Here is a 20,213-nt window from a genome sequence, read left to right as displayed (position 1 = left end):
ATATTTCTTAAAATATTGTAGCAGAATACTGAAAATTGAGCCAGTGACAGAGAATCTCTGAAGGTATCTCGTTGAAAACTTGTTTTGTGGTGTACATCATAAATCAAAATATATTGGACCAATCGTCTTCAATGTTTGCACAGTTCTTTTACATATCCCCAGGTATTGATCGAAGCTTTTTTTTTCTTGATATTTGAATTTTTCGTCTCATTCTGCAGCTAAAAATGCAATTTTCGTTAAAAAATCATGACACTTATTTTTGTGAACAAAGTTATGATCTTTCATGATGTTATGATATGAAGGAGAACTGTGCAAAATTTCAAACAATTTGGTTCAGTTGATTTTGAGTTATGCTGTACATCGCATTTATTCGAGGTGTCTCCTGAAGATTCACTGTAACACAACCAATGTTCAATATTTTGCAATGCACATTAAGGAAAATATTGCTTAAATGTTGCATTATTGACTGAATAGACTAACACTCTCGGTATCGCCAATTTTTTTTTTTGAATACGATATTTTTTCCTAACCCCTTAAGCAAGAACTGATTTCATAAGTAGGTGTCGACTAACGGGTAAAATTTGACGAAGATCGCCGACCACGCCACCAAATATTCGATTGGTTCCTTTTATGGGTCATCGTGAATTCGTCCTATATAACAGTGTTGCATTCTTTCAGCATTTTGATTACACCCGAATTTTGACTGATATTGTAAGTAACGTTTTCCGCAAGCGCAAGATTTAGTGGCTATTTTAGGACATTTTTTGCAATTTTATATTTAATTTTCGACAAATTCATGCAATTCATCAGTATTATATTGTCATTCGCGTAATAGACTCTATCAAATCAATTGTTGCCATTCCAGTTATGTGCTGGTAAATATAGGGAAACCCGGGTCTATTCGGGCCTACCTAAGCAAATCGCCCTTTTTGGGTGGATAGATGTGAAAAAATTAATCGGTCAAAAGTTCTAAATGTTAATTTGAAACCTAAGCTTCATTTTGGTGCCGTAAAAGTTCATTTGCACCACTCCATGGCAACGCTAGGTGACGATTTGCAAAACTCTACGTTTTTCTATCCTTTTACAATGCAGGGGTAATTCGGACTTCCCTACGGGGCAATTCAGACCGTCAATTTTTTTTTAGTTTTTTTTACAATGTAACTATATTTACCTATGAAATATTTATTATAGAAACTCCTTAAGAAACAAAATTAAAGGGTTGTGTACAAGACACGACCACGATGACATTAAAAATGCGACCATATTATTCGTGGAAAACAAATCGGCAACTTCAGTTGCCAAAGAAACGATCGAAGCATTTTTCCGTCAATGTCACTTTTATGATTCAAATTTTTGTAGCTATTTTCTTGCTTCCATACAATTGGTCAGTTTATTTGTTTTATCGCACATTTTTCGGATATTATTATAGAAGATAACTAATCCGATAAGAGGGAAGTTATTTACCAAAGCACGAAATGGAAATTTGTAATTCTTCTGAGAACGATTTTGTGGTCCTAATAAGGACCGTTTGTTGTTGATATTAGGTTTATTCCAGTACACGGAAGTCACTCCGGAGTAAACAGGAGCAAAAAATCTTTGCTCCTTTTTACTCCGGTTTGCTACCTGAAGAAGAAAAAGGAGAAGAAGAGAGTACAGGAACGATTTTCTCCGGAGTACTTCCAGTTTCTCCTGGTACTGGAACAGACCTATTATTTCGCCGTTTCCTTTCCAACAACAATGCGACTTCTGTACACGTCTAATGATGGAGGCAATTTTGAGAGCGCCTTTGTTTGCTGCTGCTAACGGGGAGCGTTCCTTCCAGGAACTAACGAAGCGGACGCCGACGATAAACGAACTGATTTCAACGATGATCAAATGCAAACTGAAAACATTTTCCTACAGACAATTCATTTTACGTATCTCAGATGTGGTTCATCGCCAAAAAGGCGGTGCTTACGAGTAAACCACCAATCAAAGCACGGCTAATTAATGCTTTTACAAAATTATTTCTATCAAAATTTACGGTAATCGTATCCTCTACTGAATCTGCTACACAATTGTTATGATTATTTCCCAAATCACGCAAGAATCTGTCTGTTCCGTACAGTACAGCGGCAATTATTGGCCGTTTGTTTATGAGAATCGTTTAGGTACGTACGTCCGTACACTACTCGTCGACCATCAAGTATCGAATGATAAGGCAAAAAGGAAATTCAGCACATATATTTATAACTTTTGTTTTGTTTGATTGACCTCTAGCCAGGGTTACCACTATTTTTCAAAGGATATCTGGCAGATCAGCTAAAAATGTCTGGCAAAATCTGTCACTTAACAGCGACCTCAAAGTCATCGAAATTTATCAATCGGTTTTTAATAAATTTGGGAAAATACTCCCCAAATTTCCAAAATGTGTGTGCAAACACTTCTATAATTTAAAAATCTGGCAGAATGAGAGGTTTGTCTTTTTGTCTGGAAGCTTTATAAAACTCTGGCTGTGCCAGATAAATCTGGCATAATGGCATCCCTGCCTCTAGCTGCCTCGTGTATGCACATTTCCCCTTTTTTGTGCAATTTTAATTCAACCGAATTTCAACAGAATACTTATATAGTACATCAATTTAATTAGCAATTATATTCAAGTCAGGTGTTTCTGAATCGATTGGTGTATAAATGATTGAAATCCGTCAACTAATTACGAAGTTATAATCGTACAAACCTTACATAGTTTCGTTACATAGGAGATTTTCAAAATTTAGAATGACACCCAGCCCCAGATAGTGGAGTAAGACATTTTTAATGTCAAAAAAATAAATTCCGATGCAAAAACTTAATTTGGCTAGTCACAGCTGTCGATTGGCGCATCATGTATTTTCATTGCTGTGGCGTGTGCAATCGCCTGCGAAGCCGCAAGCCGCTAAACGGTGTTTGATAGAATAGGGGGTCCGAATAGCCCCGTATGCTAATTTAGCACAAAAGTGGTTAGCGTCTTGAAAATATCTGTGTTTTCATCCAAACAAAAATCATTCCATAGAATAAGCCTCAAGCTTTCTTAAATACATACATTTAATTTTTTTCAATTTTATTTATTGCCTTAATTACGGTTTTTGCATTATAGTGATTTTTGTTTTGAGGATGGCAAAAAAATGAAATACGTTGTATCGCCTTTCTAAACAAAACGAATAATTAGATTCTGCTGACAAAATCAATGTTTTAGAATGGCGGTTCCACAAATACGTACGACAGTCAGAAAGTCTTACGATTTTCTGAGAAATCGAGGGGGTCCGAATTACCCTCACTGTCTTAATAGCCCCGGGTTCCCCTACATGCAACAAAATTTTAGATTTTTGAAGTAATTGATAGATATTGCATCAGAAACCCTCACTCTCTTTCAGATTCCGAAATCAATAATCATGTCCACCTTCTTGGTGGAAGAAATACTTATGCCAAATCATATATAATATATATAGCTAAAAAGTTCTTCAGTACACCCTACCCCTCTCCCTTTTCTCGGCTTAGGTACTTCTCACCCACCCCATCGTGCACAAAAACCACCCCATGACCATCTCCTTAGTGGAAGGAATACTTATGTCAAAATTGAATTCATCTCTAATAATCACATTGAATGAATAGATAAGGATTACTTCAGAACCCTCTCCCCCCCCCTTTCGTAGTCCACTCCCATCAACCATTGGCTCAGTGGGAGAAATACATATGTCAAATACTAATAAATATGGAGATATAAATAATTCTTTGCCTAAAAAACACCCCCTTCCTCTTAAGCTCCATTACCCCCACCCCAAAAAAACCGTACCATGAACATCTTCCTTGGGGAAAGAATACGTATGCCAAATTTCATCAAGATCGGACTTGTAGTTTAGCAGTAGTTAGCGGACATACATACAAACATACATTGTTTTATATATTATTATTATTATTATTATTATTATTATTATTATTATTATTATTATTATTATTATTATTATTATTATTATTATTATTATTATTATTATTATTATTATTATTATTATTATTATTATTATTATTATTATTATTATTATTATTATTATTATTATTATTATTATTATTATTATTATTATTATTATTATTCATCTGAGTTGGAAACGCCGTTCCGTACGGTACATACAACGCGCATTCGTAAATTTCATACCGTGTTTTTCCGTGTTTTTCGCGATAACCGCGGTCCAATTTACGACAAATAGACGAGTGAAGTGGTTCTCTAGTGGTGAATAGTGAAAGATTGACGCAAATCGGTGAAGAAACGGCTGAAAAAAGTGAATTTTTAGTTTTGCCCACGCGGTGCTATAGGTAAACAAACAGCCATCGCTGTGCCTACCCGCGTGGCTGCCCGTCCAGTTCATTCACTTGCTGGGAGAGTGAGAGTGACGGTGCCCTGAACGGGAGATATTTTTGAAGCCGTAAAAACGTGAAAAGTTTTGGAAAATTCGAATTTTTTTTTCACTTGTTATTTGGTGGTAGTTGAATATAGTACAGTGCGGATCAAAAAATTTGGACGTTACAGTGCGTGCCAAAAAAGTTGGAACAATAAAAAGGGCGAAATTTATCAAGTGCGTTTTTTTTTCTTGGCGAAATTCATTCAGTTCGCTTCTCTTGGCTGTGTAGAAGTGGAAAACAAGCAGTAGCGACACTGCTCACCTACAGTGTGTCCCAGAAGTGTGGGAACACTTCGAAAAAGTCGACGTTGAAGGGGCAAATAAGGTAAGATCTTTCCTTTTCTTCACCTTTTTGTCCATTTGGGGTTGGTATCGGGTGACCGTGCCACATAGTAGTTTCCAACGTCTGGTGGCGTAAGCCAAGATGGCGGCCGCTAGTAGCGGTGATCCGGGAGGGTCAAGTCAAAGAAGATTGCCGGTATACATGGATCCGACGAACAAATTCGGCGAATTGACGTTCCTGCAGCTGACAGGTAAAGACGGTGTACCTTTGCCAAGAAACCCGTTCGTCATTGGTAAATCGGTGGAGGTTGTCGCTGGAGGCCCAATTGAAGGTGCGAATACTGAAGCTCAAGGGACACGGTATACCCTTCGAGTTCGGAATCCAGTACAAGTGGCCAAACTAATGAAAATGACCAAGCTAATTGACGGTACTGATGTTGTGGTTGAATCCCATCCGAATCTGAACGTAAGCAGATGCATTATTTCCTGCTACGATCTGATTCACTTGGAAGAAAAGGAAGTCTTACAAGAAATTCTAAGCCAGGGAGTGATTCGTGTGCAGCGAATTACACGTAAAGAAGCCGAAAACAGAGTGAATACGCCAGCACTCATCTTGACTTTCTGCAAGACCACATACCCAGAATACATGAAGATCGGTTTGCTTCGCGTCCCAACTCGCCCGTACTTCCCAAACCCGATGCTCTGCTATGGTTGCTTTAAATACGGCCATACGCGTGTTCGCTGTCCTGGCCCGCAACGTTGTCCTAACTGCTCTGGAGAACATCAAAGCGAAGAAAAATGTCGAGCACCCCAGTTTTGCCTAAATTGTAAAGGAGATCACCAACCAACAAGCCGCCAATGTCCAAATTACAAAAAAGAAGTAGAGGTCATCAAAATAAAAATCCGCGACAACTTGACATTCCCGGAAGCGCGCAAACGAGCTGAACAGCAAAATCTTGGAAGTTACGCCCAGGCTGCAGCGCAATCAAGCGAGATCCTGAATAAATTGAAAGAACTGGAGCAGACAATGAAGAAGAAGGATGAGCAGATCGTTAAACTTCTGGCAGAGAACAAACGCAAGGACGAGAAAATTGAGCAAATGATGGCGTACATCAAACAACAGTCCGCCAGCCAAGAAAAACCACAGCACAGTAAAGAACAAAAACCAACGAATCAGACGGCTGGGCCAATAACAAGATCCAGGAACAGTTCACCAGCGATAAATGCGGATTCAAAACGAGGAAGATCACAGAAACAACACACCCCGTTCAGCAAACCAACGACAACCTCACCGGATAACTTGAGCCCACCACCAAAGAGAACCGCTGCCACTACCACCAACGAAACTATGGAATATTCAGACGATGAAATTGAGATTACCGAGACGCCTCCTAGCCAGCCTCTTCGATAATTCTCATTTCCATCAACGTTTGGATACCAACGACAACCCACGCACGAATACTGACCACGAGATAGATCGGTTTGGAAGAGAGGAAAGTGTAGTACTCCTTCCAACGCAAGCACAGCAAGATGAAGGAACTATCCGGGCCGTCATACCCCAACCCGTTGATAGTGAATTCACCTCTGTGGCCGATAGGAACACCGATTTCACCACTACAACTTGTAAACCAGCAGACCAAAAACCCACGATCGACGAACAGAAGGAGATCAGCAGAACTACACAAAGTCTATCCCCAGTGCCGACCGCAGTCGGTGTTCGTGAGCATAATAGTGTAGTTTGTACGACAGCGGTTGGCACTGTGGGGCTGGACCTTCCTCAGGTCAGTTCCGAAATTGTCAATCCCCTTGCAGGTACTGCTTGTTCTGATGTTCTTCCAGGTTTGACTGACAACATCGATGACACGCTCCTTCCGCATCACCACTCGCTGTCGCCCGGAGAAGGTCCATCGAGATATTCGTTTCGAGATGGAACAGCTGTCACCACAACAGTAGCGTCGAAGCAGACAACGAAAACTACACAAAGTCTTTCCCCAGTGCCGGTCGCTGTCGGCAATTCTGGAAGTAATCGTGTAGTAGTTTCGACAGCGGCTGGCACTGTGGGGCTAGACGTCCCACAGGTCAGTCCTATTCCACCTCACTCACGAACGGATTCTGTTGCGGTTTATCCCGTTACAGATATGACCAGCACGCATCGAACGAGTAACCGGTTTGGGGAAGAAGAGAAGAAAGTAGCTTCCCCACTTCATCATGAAGGGATCGACCGGGGGGAAGAGGACTGTCCCTACTTCCCAGATATACAGTCCTCGCAATTCTCCTCCTGGCTTTCCGCCGGCGAAGATACACCGCAACAACAGCAGAAGCATCAGAGCACCGATATCCCGGTTGAAATCAGCGCAACCACGTCCCGGTACCAACGAAACACACCGGCGAGAACCCGCAGGCAATCACCTTCGCTATCAACATCGTCTTCGTCAGCGACTTTCGCCAATCGAAACAGCAGATGCTTCGCCCTTCAATGGAACATTCGGGGCCTGCGAACCAACATCAGCGAGCTTAAACAGCTGATCTGCGAGTACGGACCGAGCCTGATAGCGCTTCAGGAAACAAAAGTTGACAACCGAGTAGTCGCAGCAGATTTCATCGGCAACAACTACACTCTTTTGCTGAAAACTGGGAGTTGTCGATACTGGCAACAAGGAGTAGGTCTTGCCATTCGGGATGGTGTTCCATTTGAACGAATTGATATCGACGACAGTATACAAGCTATCGCAGTTCGGATCCAACTGCCACAACAAATGACGGTGGTGTCGATCTACGTCCCTCCCAATACTCAACAGTGTCAAGAACAGCTGGGCGACTTCCTCGAAAAGCTTCCACGTCCAGTGTTGGTACTAGGCGACTTTAACGCGCACCATATTTGCTGGGGTTCTACGAAATCTACCGCACTAGGCCACTTCATCGCCGAAAAAACGCTATTGGAAAGATTACTCATCCTCAACGACGGCTCGCACACTCGGATTGACCCAGCTACCGGTATCACTTCGGCTATTGACCTCTCGATCTGCTCCGAATCGGTGGCTTCGAAATTTGTTTGGCGAACACTTCCGGACACCCACAGCAGTGATCACTTTCCCATTCTCGTTTTCATTCCCGGACTGTCGACTATCCCAACGAAAAGACAGAAATGGATTTACGACCAAGCAGATTGGACAACCTACGAGCGATTGACCGCCAACGCTATTCGACCGGGAGTCGAAATATCAATCGACTGTTTCGTTGACCGATTGATTAGAGCAGCAAACACCGCGATACCTCGCACTACCGGCAGAGTCGGCCCCAAAGCGGTTCCGTGGTGGTGTCCGGAGGTGAAAGCAGCTATCAAAAATCGGAGAAAAGCACTTAGAGCACTGAAGCGTATACCAGCAGAGGACCCACGAAAATCGGATGCACTGAAAAGCTTCCAGGAATCACGGGCAGCAGCAAGAAAGTCTATCCATGACGCCAAGAAAAAATCATGGGAAGACTTCGTCGCGAAGATATCTCCAAGTTCAACTACGTCGGAGATGTGGCAGACAGTGAACACGTTGAGAGGGAAACGCCAACACCGCCCAACTGTCATCAAGCGGTCCAACGGTTACACGGATAAGCCAGAAGAAATAGCTGAAGAACTGGCGCAACACTACAGCGAAAGATCCGCAACCTCCAGCTATTCGTCGTTGTTCCAGAGGGAGAAAGAAAAGGCCGAATGAAACCGCATAAACTTCTCGCCAGATAGCGATGATATTTACAATTCGGACTTCACCCTGAATGAGTTGCTGTGGGCACTGGACAGAGGAAGAAGTGGCTCTTCAGGACCGGACTGCATCGGCTATCCAATGCTTCAGCGACTGCCATTGTCTGTGAAAACTGCCATGTTGGAACTTTTCAACAGAATATGGCGCAGTGGCGTATTCCCACCCTGTTGGCGAACCGGAATCATCGTACCAATTCCAAAGCCAAGCTCGGATGACGCGGGTCCAGCTGCATTCCGTCCAATCACGTTAACTAGTTGTATGGCGAAGGTGTTCGAGCGAATTGTCAACCGACGTTTAACCACCGAGCTAGAGTCGAACGGGCGTCTCGACAAACGACAACATGCCTTCAGATCTGGTCGGGGTACTGACACATACTTTGCGGAGTTGGAGAGGTCATTACCCGACCGTGACGAGCACTGTCTGATAGCGTCGCTAGACTTGGCCAAGGCGTACGACACCACCTGGAGATATGGCATCCTACGAACACTGCAGAAATGGCAAATACGCGGAAGGATGATAAACATTGTCAACAGCTTTCTGGCAGAGAGAACGTTCCAAGTCAACGTAGAGGGGCATTTGTCGCCAGCACATCCGCTGGAAAATGGTGTGCCGCAGGGCTCAGTGCTCTCTGTTACACTATTTCTCGTGGCTATCCAACCCATCTTCCGCGTGGTCCCGAACTCCGTACAAGTGTTGCTGTACGCCGATGATATTCTGCTTCTTGTGTGGGGAAAGAAAGAACAGTCGCTCCTTCGGAAACTTCAGGCCGCAGTAAAAGCCGTCGATAAATGGTCGAGAAGTGTTGGATTTACGATATCTGCAACGAAATCCAGCATCTTCTATTGCAGCCCTAACGTACGCCGTGAACCCATGCAGGCGATAAAGGTAGATGGTGTAGCCGTTCCGACACAAACGCTGCTGAGAACGCTCGGTGTCACTCTCGATCGATCACTCAACTTTAAAGCGCATTGTAAAATGACGAAGAAGACGTGTGAATCCAGGCTGCGTATCTTGAAGATGATCGGTGCCAAGCTACCCCGTGGTCAACGCGCTTCTTTACTTCAAATCGGGTCCGCAATTGTTACCTCGCGACTCCTCTACGGTATGGGATTTGTAAGCAGAGGAGGAGACGCCGTCATCCAAACGCTCGCTCCTACATACAACAGGATGGTAAGGTTTGCATCCGGTGCATACGTCACGAGCCCAATCGTAGCCATAATGGCAGAAGCTGGAGCCCTACCATTCGACCTACTCGTTCTTCAAAATATAGCCCGGTTGGCCATCCATACGTTGGAAAAAAGCAAGGACAATGCCGATCTCCCCCTGGTACATCGAGCATCCGAACGTCTGACAGAGGTGATCGGAATCCCTCTTCCAGCTATTTGCACTCGTACACGTTTAGCTGCACGAAGATGGTACGAACCCAAGCCCCAGATCGTGTGGGACATAAAGAGACGTGTGAAAGCTGGTGACCCCTCGGAAATTGTTCGGCCTGCTTTTCAGGAGCTCCTAGCAGGTCGTTTCAACCGCTCAACTATCGTCTACACGGATGGCTCGAAAGACGACAATGCAGTAGGTGTGGGAGTGTACGGAGAATACTTCCAACAATCGGTTGGTCTTCCATCGTCATGCAGCGTCTTCTCGGCAGAAGCGTTTGCAATCAAAACGGCGCTAGCAACACATAACACGGTCAGTGATTTGGTGGTTATGTCTGACTCGGCCAGTTGCTTATCGGCATTAGAAGCTGGCACATCGCAACACCCGTGGATTCAGCAGATTGAAAACATGCTACGAGGCCGTCCAATCAAGCTGTGCTGGATTCCGGGTCATGCTGGTATCCATGGCAACGAAGAGGCAGACCGCCTCGCTGGAGAAGCCAGAGGTAATGCCCCTTTGCAAGTAGCCGTTCCGGGAGCAGACGCGAACAACCGAATGAAAACAGCTATCCGAAATCAATGGTTCCGTCGATGGTCTGCGTCCACTGAAGTAAAACTCCGCGAAGTTAAGTTCGACACAGGGAAGTGGACTGACCGCGAGAATTCGGCCGAACAGCGAGTGCTTACCCGGCTTCGAATAGGGCATACCCGGCTAACACATGACTTTCTGCTAAAGAAAACCTCACCACCAGTGTGCGACTGCTGTGGGGTCGTTGTAGATGTCCGCCATGTGATCCTCCACTGCAGAAAGTACGACGACGTTAGAAGGAAGCACGATATCGAGTCGACTAGTCTGCGAGCAGCTCTGACCAACGACAGGAAAAATGAGGAGAGTATGGTAAAATTCCTCAAGGAAACTAACTTGTTTAATATGTTGTAACTTGTATTTTGAATTGTAACTGATAACTGACAACCGCATTGAAATATTTTTCAGGTAAAATATTTTTCTTTCGACACGAATGCACCACTTCTGGGTGTAAAGTGTCGTTAATAAAAAACAACAACAATTATTATTATTATTATTATTATTATTATTATTATTATTATTATTATTATTATTATTATTATTAAAGATACTACTATTACTATTATTTTTGCTAATATTTCTACTAGGAAGGACAATATATGTTCCGCGTGGCTTATAACTTACAAGAGTATCGTGTGGAAATCTGTCATTCGCGACGTACTTTAGGACGAGATGCACGGTTGAAATATTCTTTGCTGCTAGCAAGAAAAACGCAATCCACAGCTTTTACTTTATACATGAAAACAGAAGAAGAACGCGATAAATGGAAACGTACTTTTGATATAGCCATGTAAGTAATGAGTATATATATATATATATATATATATATATATATATATATATATATATATATATATATATATATATATATATATATATATATATATATATATATATATATATATATATATATATATATATATATATATATATATATATATATATATATATATATATATATATATATATATATATATATATATATATATATATATATATATATATATATATATATATATATATATATTTCATTGTATGTACATTCTAATGATATTAATTTATTCATTTATTTTTCTAGGGATGTTATAGAACCAATTGGATGCCGGAACACAGACCATAAATTCAGTGTAACTACTTTTGATGCACCTTTTACATGTAGACACTGTTCAAAGTTTTTAAAAGGTAAAATCCACCAAGGCTATCGGTGCAGGAGCTGTGAAATTGCTGTACATAAGGGCTGTATTTCGTCTACTGGAAGATGCAACCAAAACCAGTTTCCTCCACCAGTATGTGACAGATTGTTATCTGAATTTAACTGGTTTGTCGGATCAATGGATCGCGATGTAGCTACAAGTCAATTGGAAAAAAAGAAAATAGGAACCTATTTATTACGAGTTCGTCCGCAAGGAGCGTCAAATTCTTATGAAACGATCTATGCATTAAGTTTAAAGTATGACTAAACTATACAACAAAATATGGTAGCACACTGTAAAGTATTTGACGTAAGAACCACCTCGGTGACATGGCTGTCATCTACATACATTTGCCTTGAAACTAACAATTTTGGATTTTTGGTAATTATTTCATCCGGTAATATGCTAACTGAGTATTGCTTAACTTAATATAAACGCATGAAACGATCGCAGATGGTAAAATTTTAGGAGATTTAATTACAAGTTAACTAACGGTATGATTTTTGTACGGATGCACAAATGACAGGGGCAAAAATATCTTTACTTATTTCTGACGAAAAATTTAAATATTAGTTGCTCCTGTACCCCATTGATTGGGTTTGTATAGCTATTTATAGCTATTTTTAAATACTGCCATACCCACCAATATCGGTATCTCAAGTAATAGATAATAAACAAATATTTCTCGGGGTTTTTAAACAATGAAACGGCTCATTGCCATTCTAATGTTCTTGAGCTTGAGCTTGCGCGACTACCAGTGGCTGCTACTCCGTTATCGATCTGGACTAGCTGAATTTGCACAGGGAATGTGCAGATAATTATGGTTGAGAGTAAACATCTTTCAATGTGCAATTCCTGGCAATCCCAAAGTGTTTGTTGATCAATACCGTCGCTCATTCGTAACCGTAACCCTTTCAGTTCACACACGCGCGTTGTTTTTATTGTAACATTACCTTGAGTTAGGCGATATCGGTGAAGGTGTTTATCCCAGCAAGGGCTGACACGGTGTTCCTAAAACCGTTATTAACAAAAAATGATCATAAATTTGTCATACGGCTTTCGAAAGATACAGTATCCAAGCATCTTCTCAGTGAATTTCAAAACGATCCATCGAGGGATTCGAGAGAAATTGCAATTTGAAGTTTTATGACACGTTTCATAAGGCTACCAGCAAACACCCACGGGTTTGGTCCTATCTCTACAAACAAAATTTTTTTTGTCTACTTATTTAGTTCATGTTCTGTATCGATTTTGTTGGCTATTTTCGGCAAATTTGAGACTAAGAGAAACGAAAGCAATGAAATTGAAAGACGGATAGGTATTCTAGAGCGAATCAGTTATAAACTTAGAACGGAAATCTAGAACTAGGCAGGCTCATATGGGCATGATCGAAAGGAAATGTGAAGAATTCTTTGCCTTCTGCAGAGTAGGAGTTGGGCGTTGCACCCAAGTCTACCGCATGGTCTATGGTAGAACATAACTCATCATCATGTTTTACCGCCGACGCCGGCAAAAAATTCTTCACAAATCCTCGCCTAGAACGACCATGCGATCATTCTTCTCCCTTTCTGCTAGCATCACGCCGTGACGTATGCATTCAATCGACACCAAGCTATCGGTGTCGCACCGGTCCTATTGTGATTGAACTACTTATTGATTTTTTCGTTCCGCACACACGGATGGCTGATAGCAATTAATGACACAGCTCAGCTAGCAGAAATCGAATTTTTATCTACTTTTTTACCATTTATTTAGTTTTTTATTTAGTACATGGCATTCGAAAGATATAGTTGAGATCAACTATATCGCCTATTTATTGATGTAGATGACTCTGTTTTATATTCTTCTTAATGTAAATTAACAATGAAACGTTTACCTGTTCAATAACGAAAAAATAATTAGAATCGGTCAACATACCATTGAGATATGGCCATTTGAAGTAAACATTCCAACTTTTATTCATTTTTTTTAGTTTTCACATTATATTTAACGTATGGCAGACAACCCTATTTTCATATTTTTTCAGTGCACCATATAAATAACATCTTTTGTACATTATATTTATGTAAGTAAATGGTGAGGTTTTCTTTTACAAACCGCGACACGTATAAACGATCTAAATAGTCAATGGACAAACATGGATTCACGCTTGAAGTCTGGTAGAAAACCCATCTATGACCGCATACCACATCCAAACCGTTTTAAATTTCGATTCCGTCAATGAAATATTTTCAAACTTGCAGAGGATATACTTGATTACTATATCTTTCGAATGCCATGTACTAAATAAGTAGACAATTTTTTTTGTTTGTGGAGATAGGACCAAACCCGTGGGTGTTTGCTGGTAGCCTTATGAAACGTGTCATAAAACTTCAAATTGCAATTTCTCTCGAATCCCTCGATGGATCATTTTGAAATTCACTGAGAAGATGCTTGGATACTGTATCTTTCGAATGCCGTATGGCAAATTTGTGGTCATTTTTTTGTTAATAACGGTTTTTGGAACACCGTGGCTGGAGTATAAACATTATAAACATTATAAACGTTAAATTGTGTCAAGTAGTGCAGTGCAGTGCGGTACTAAACAGTTTTCTTGCATGAAAAACGGCTTTGTTTAGACGAGCTATACCAGCTCTCTACTGTGTGAAGGTCACGCGGGTGACGGACAGAAGAAACGAAGGATCAATTAACCTACCAGCTCGTCAGGAACCAACTGGTGAAGTGTTTCGTTTTTTACTTTTCCTATGGATTTTTTTTTAATTACTGTTTTTGATTTTTTTATTTTGATTTACGTTAAATAGTGCGGTCGAGCGTAGCCTTATTCCGGGGAGAATCCCGCAACAGAATGGAATAATTAGAAGGATCACCCTCCGAATATTATGGGGAAGAGGAAGGTGTATCTGATTCGGAGACAGTTGATGTTATGGGCGATCCACTTCTCCCACTTTCTCCCAATGTCTCACAGCCCCCCCCCCCGAGTCAAGGTTTACCAGGATGGATCAGCTGGTCCTTGGGTGGTATACTTTCGGTCCAAAAATAATCCGTTAAACAGCATAACTTGCACGGAAGCTGACAAAATGTTACTCGGCCGTAACCGAGATTGAAAAGGTTCAGTCAGATAAACTGCGCGTAGTCGTTACTGACTTAAAAAAGGTCAATGGTATCGTTAGCAATAACCTCTTTACGCTGGAGTATCGCGTTTACATTCCTTCTCGTGATGTGGAGATCGATGGTGTGGTAAGTGATGCGGGTATAACTGTCGATAATCTGATGAATGATGGGGTTGGCCGCTTTAAGGACCCTAACCTTCAATCAGTTAAGATTTTGGAGTGCAAGCAATTGCACTCAAAGTCCATCGAAGATGGGAATTACTATCCATCAGCCTCATTTCGCGTAACCTTCGCCGGATCTGCACTTCCGAGCTACATTGAAGTGGGAGGAGCTCGTCTACCTGTGCATCTGTTTGTACCGCGGGTCATGAATTGTTCCAATTGCAAGCAGCTAGGTCACACGGCCACCTATTGTAGCAATAAGCAACGGTACGGTAAATGTGGGGAACGCCATGCGGATGATCCTTGCAGTAGGCCCGCTGAGAAGTGTGTTTACTGTGGGGAGAATCCGCATGAACTTTTGACATGCCCAACGTACAAACTTCGCGCGGATAAACTGGAGCGATCCGCCAAAGATCGCTCCAGACGCTCTTACGCAGAAATGCTTAAAAGAGCTGTTCCACTCGTCTCCGAAAACCGATTCGTTCTCTTGCCAACTGACGATAACGTCTCTAACGACCCTTGCGAGGGGCATTCTTTGACTCTGCTTCGAAACTCTAGGAAAAGACCTAATCAAAACTCACCTGAACTTCCTCGTAAGGGTCCTAGGTTGTCCCAAACAAGGGTACAACATAAAAATAATTCATCAACTGGAAGTGCTGCCACAAATCCGAAGATAATACCTCCTGATTTTGGGAAATTGAGATACAACCAGGACTTCCCAGCACTCCCCAGGGCGCCAAAAAATCCCACTGCTCCCATTTTACAGTCAGAAGCTCAACCCAAAACAGGATTCCTTAAACTCTCTGACATTGTGGACTGGATATTCACAGCTTTCAACATAACCGATCCTTTGAAAAGCTTGCTGGTTGCTATTCTACCAACAGTAAGAACATTTTTAAAACAGTTGACTAAACAATGGCCCCTCCTTGCAGTGATCGTATCCTTCGATGGCTAACTTATTAAACGGAATCAAGGATCTGATCACTGTTTTACAGAAGTATTATCCCCAAAATAGATTCATTAAAACACTTACTGGATTACAATAATTGTGATGCCTTTTCCCTATGTGAAAAATGGCTTACTTCTAATATAAACCTCAACTTCCACGATTTTAACATTATCCGCTTGGATCGAGAAGACTCATATGGAGGAGTACTTTTAGGGATCAAAACGTGCTACTCCTTCAATCGAATCAATCTCCCTTCGACGCCAGGCATTGAAGTTGTCGCTTGTCAAACAACAATCAAAGGCAAAGATCTTTGCATTGCTTCTATTTACATTCCTCCTAGGGTCATGATATGACATCGAAGACTCTCTAACGTGATTGAACACCTTCCCTCGCCCTGCCTGCTTCTTTGAGATTTTAACTCTCACGGTACAGAGTGGGGATGTCTGTACGACGATAATCGATCCTCGACAATTCAAGACCTTTGTGACAACTTCAATATGACAATTCTGAACACAGGGGAAATGGATTCCTAGACCACCAGCGCAAGCAAGTACACTGGACATATCTCTAGGCTCGACATCACTACGGTTAGATTGCAAGTGGAAGGTAATATCTGATCCCCACGGTAGTGACCACCTGCCGATTGTAATTGCAATCACCACTCATTCAAGACCTTCGTAACCAATCAATGTTTCCTATGACCTCACACGAAACATTGATTGGAAGAGCTACGCTGTTGAGATATCCAAAACTATCGATTCAACACAGGTACTTCCCCCGGAGGAAGAGTAGAGTAGTTTTTGTCCAACTCGATTCTTGATATCGCGATTCAAACTCAGACGACGGGAATACCCAAAAACGTTCTCCCAACCCGTGGTGCTCAGACGTGTACGCGGAGAAGGCTGCCGCGTATAAAGCCTACCGGAACGACGGGTTAGTCGCTAGCTATCGACTGTACGCAATATTAGAAAATCGAATGAAAAATTTAATGAAAGCCAAGAAACGCAGTTACTGGTGCCGGTTTGTCGACGGGTTAACAAGAGAAACATCGATGAGCACTCTTTGGGGCACGGCCCGACGTATGCGAAACCGAAACAGTACTAACGAGAGCGTGGAATATTCCAACCGTTGGATATTCGATTTCGCCAAGTTTGTTCGGATTCCGCTCCGGCACACAAAATCTACCGCGCCGCGTCGCCTTAGAATACCGCGAATGAAACACCGTTTTAGATGGTGGAGTCCTCACTTGCTCTCTTATCATATAACAATAAAGCTCCAGGGCCAGACAGAATCAAATTCAACTTGTTGAAGAATCTACCAGACCCTGCCAAGAGACGCTTTTTGAATTTATTTAATAAGTTTCTTGAGTGTAACATTGTCCCACATGATTGGAGACAAGTGAGTGTCATCGCCATCCAAAAACCAGGAAAACCAGCCTCCGACCACAACTCGTATTGACCGATTGCAATGCTATCCTGTATCCGGAAGTTATTCGAGAAAATGATCTTGTTTCGCCTCGACAATTGGGTCGAAGCAAATGGCTTACTGTCAGATACACAATTTGGCTTCCGCAAAGGCAAAGGAACAAACGATTGTCTTGCGTTGCTCTCAACAGAAATTCAAATGGCATATGCTAACAAAGAGCAAATGGCATCAGTATTCTTGATATTACGGGGGCTTTCGATTCAGTTTCGATCAACATTCTTTATGAGAAGCTGCACCAGCATGGCCTTTCACCAATTTCAAATAACTTTTTGCTAAACCTGTTGTCTGAAAAACAAATGCATTTCTCGCATGGTGATTTATCGACATCACGAGTTAGCTACATGGGCCTTCCCCAGGGCTCATGTCTAAGCCCTCTTCTCTACAATTTTTACGTGAATGACATTGACGAATGTCTCCTCAATTCCTGCACGCTAAGGCAACTTGCAGATGACGGTGTGGTCTCTATTGCAGTTCCCAAGGCCGTTACCTTGGACAATTTGTCTGCTTGGGCACTCCAGCTGGGCATCGAGTTCTCTACGGCGAAAACTGAGCTAGTCGTATTTTCAAGGAAGCGTGAACCAGTGCAATTACAGCTTCAGTTAATGGATAAAACTATTGCTCAGGTTTCAACATTCAAATATCTCGGGGTCTGGTTCGACTCTAAAGGTACTTGGGCATGTCACATTAGGTATCTGAAACAGAAGTGCCAACAAAGGATCAACTTTCTCCGCACAATAACCGGAACATGGTGGGGAGACATAATCAGGCTGTACCAAACAACGATATTATCAGTGATGGAGTACGGATGTTTCTGCTTTCGCTCCGTTGCGAGCATGCATTACATCAAACTAGAGAGAATCCAGTATCGCTCTTTTCGTATTGCCTTGGGTTGCATGCACTCGATCCATACGATGAGTTTAGAAGTGCTGGCGGGCGTCCTTCCACTAAAAAAATCGATTTTGGGACCTCTCGTATCGATTGCTCATTCGATGCGATATTGCAATTGATGGTGATTGCAAATTTCGAAAGGCTTGTCGAGCTTAACTCTCAGACCCGATTCATGTCCTTGTACTTTGATTACATCGCACAGAACATCAATTCATCTTCGTATAACGTTAACCGTGCTCATCTCTTAGATACTTCTGCTCCAACTCTATTTTTCGACACATCCATGAAGGAAGAGATTTGTGGAATCCCGGATCACATTCACCCACAAGTGGTCCTAAATAGTTTCTATAATAAATACCATCAAGTCGACTGCGGTAAAATATTCTACACTGACGGATCAATTCTCGACGGGTCCACAGGCTTTGGTATCTTCAACGAAACTCTTACTGCCTCATTCAGACTCAATGATGATCCTCCTTTAATTTACGTTGCAGAATTAGCTGCCATTCAGTATACTCTCGGGATCATTGACACCCTGCCCGCAGACCATTACTTCATCGTTTCGGACCGTCTCAGCTCCATTGAGGCCATCCGTGCGGCGAAGCCTGGAAAGCACTCACCGTATTTTCTGGGGAAAATACGGGAATATCTGAGTGTTTTATCTGAAAAATCTTACCAGATTACCTTGGTTTGGGTCCCGTCACATTGTTCTATTGTGGGCAATGAGAAGACGGACTCTTTAGCCAAGGTGGGCGAATTAGAAGGCGACACTTACGAAAGACCAATTTACTTCAATGAATTTTTCAGTATCTCTCGTCACTCGAAAGTTGGCAAACTTTATGGAGCAATGGGCATCTGGGACGGTGGCTACATTCTATTATCCCGAAGGTATCAACGAATGCTTGATTTAGGGGCTTGGAGGTGAACCGGGACTTTATTCGTACGATGTCAAGGTTCATGTCCAACCATTACTCGTTTGATGCGCATCTCCGTCGTATAGGGCTTGCTGACAGTAATCATTGTTTTTGTGAGAACGGCTATCACGACATCGAGCATGTTGTTTGGCTGTGCGCAGAGTACCGTGTTGCCAGGTCCCAACTAATAGATTCCCTTCGGTCCCGAGGTAGATCACTATGTGCCAGTCCGGGACGTCCTGGCAAGCCGTGACCACCCCTACATTTTTCTTATCTACACCTTTTTGAAAACTATTGATGTCCAAGTTTAATACATTTTCCCTTCTCATTCACAGTAGAACCTCATCAACCTCTCTCTGTATCTACAATAGGGCATTGATTCACGAGTCTACGATGCATACCTTTCTTGATAACCGTCCATCCAGAACATCATGACACATGTCACAAGAACATCATGACATCATCGGAGTGCCAAAAATCATCCGAAATATCGCCCCTCCCCTCGCCCCTGCGATTACAGGATGGAAACCACTACAATAAAGTGTGCATATCCCCCACAATCATCAACCAGCCAACGAGAATGTAAATTTTACAATATGTATCCCACTTCCTACCCTTTTCCTTTACTAACATAAGAGGGGAGCAAGCTGCCCCTAGATACGGCTTTCCCTTCCCCCAATAACACGTGCGATGTACCTTAAAAAATGAATTATCGGCCTCGTTAAGCTACCGTATTTGGGCCTAGATAAACTTAGTTACCAATTAAGCCTGTCGACTGTTTTGATGTATTTTTCAATGGATTTTCGGCTATTTCAGTCATGTACAGCAGCACAAACGATGTAGGTTTATGTTATCCGACGTTTCGACCTGTAGTACCAAATATGACAGCACCATCATACAATCTCTCTAAGTTCGTGGGAAAAATCATACAATGTTCTATCCACAGTCCATACAACATCATCAATTCTTTTGAATTCTGCGAATATATAAACTCCATCATACTACCATCTGAATACATCATGATATCTCTAGACGTAACATCACTATTTACATGCATCCCAAAGATACTAGTATGCCGCAACATCCTTGAACGCCGGAAGG

At 42.1% G+C, this 20,213-nt stretch overlaps 1 protein-coding gene across 6 annotated transcripts in view; it reads left to right on the top strand.

Moving 5' to 3' along the window:
• Positions 1 to 20,213, top strand: part of LOC131690670 (protein vav) — a 1,592,017-nt gene that overhangs the window by 1,335,727 nt on the left and 236,077 nt on the right. For 5 of the 6 annotated variants that reach the window (XM_058976597.1, XM_058976596.1, XM_058976598.1 and 2 more), the window contains 2 exons: positions 10,999 to 11,201; positions 11,490 to 11,861. In XM_058976597.1, coding sequence (XP_058832580.1) covers positions 10,999 to 11,201; positions 11,490 to 11,861 — 575 coding nt within the window. Of the gene's footprint in view, positions 1 to 10,998; positions 11,202 to 11,489; positions 11,986 to 20,213 lie in introns of all 6 variants that reach the window. The other variant, XR_009305611.1, reaches the window with a different exon arrangement.

Source organism: Topomyia yanbarensis, chromosome 3 (genome assembly GCF_030247195.1).
Source record: "Topomyia yanbarensis strain Yona2022 chromosome 3, ASM3024719v1, whole genome shotgun sequence".
NCBI classification, from domain to species: domain Eukaryota; kingdom Metazoa; phylum Arthropoda; class Insecta; order Diptera; family Culicidae; genus Topomyia; species Topomyia yanbarensis.
This window is presented reverse-complemented; position numbering and strand designations above follow the sequence as displayed.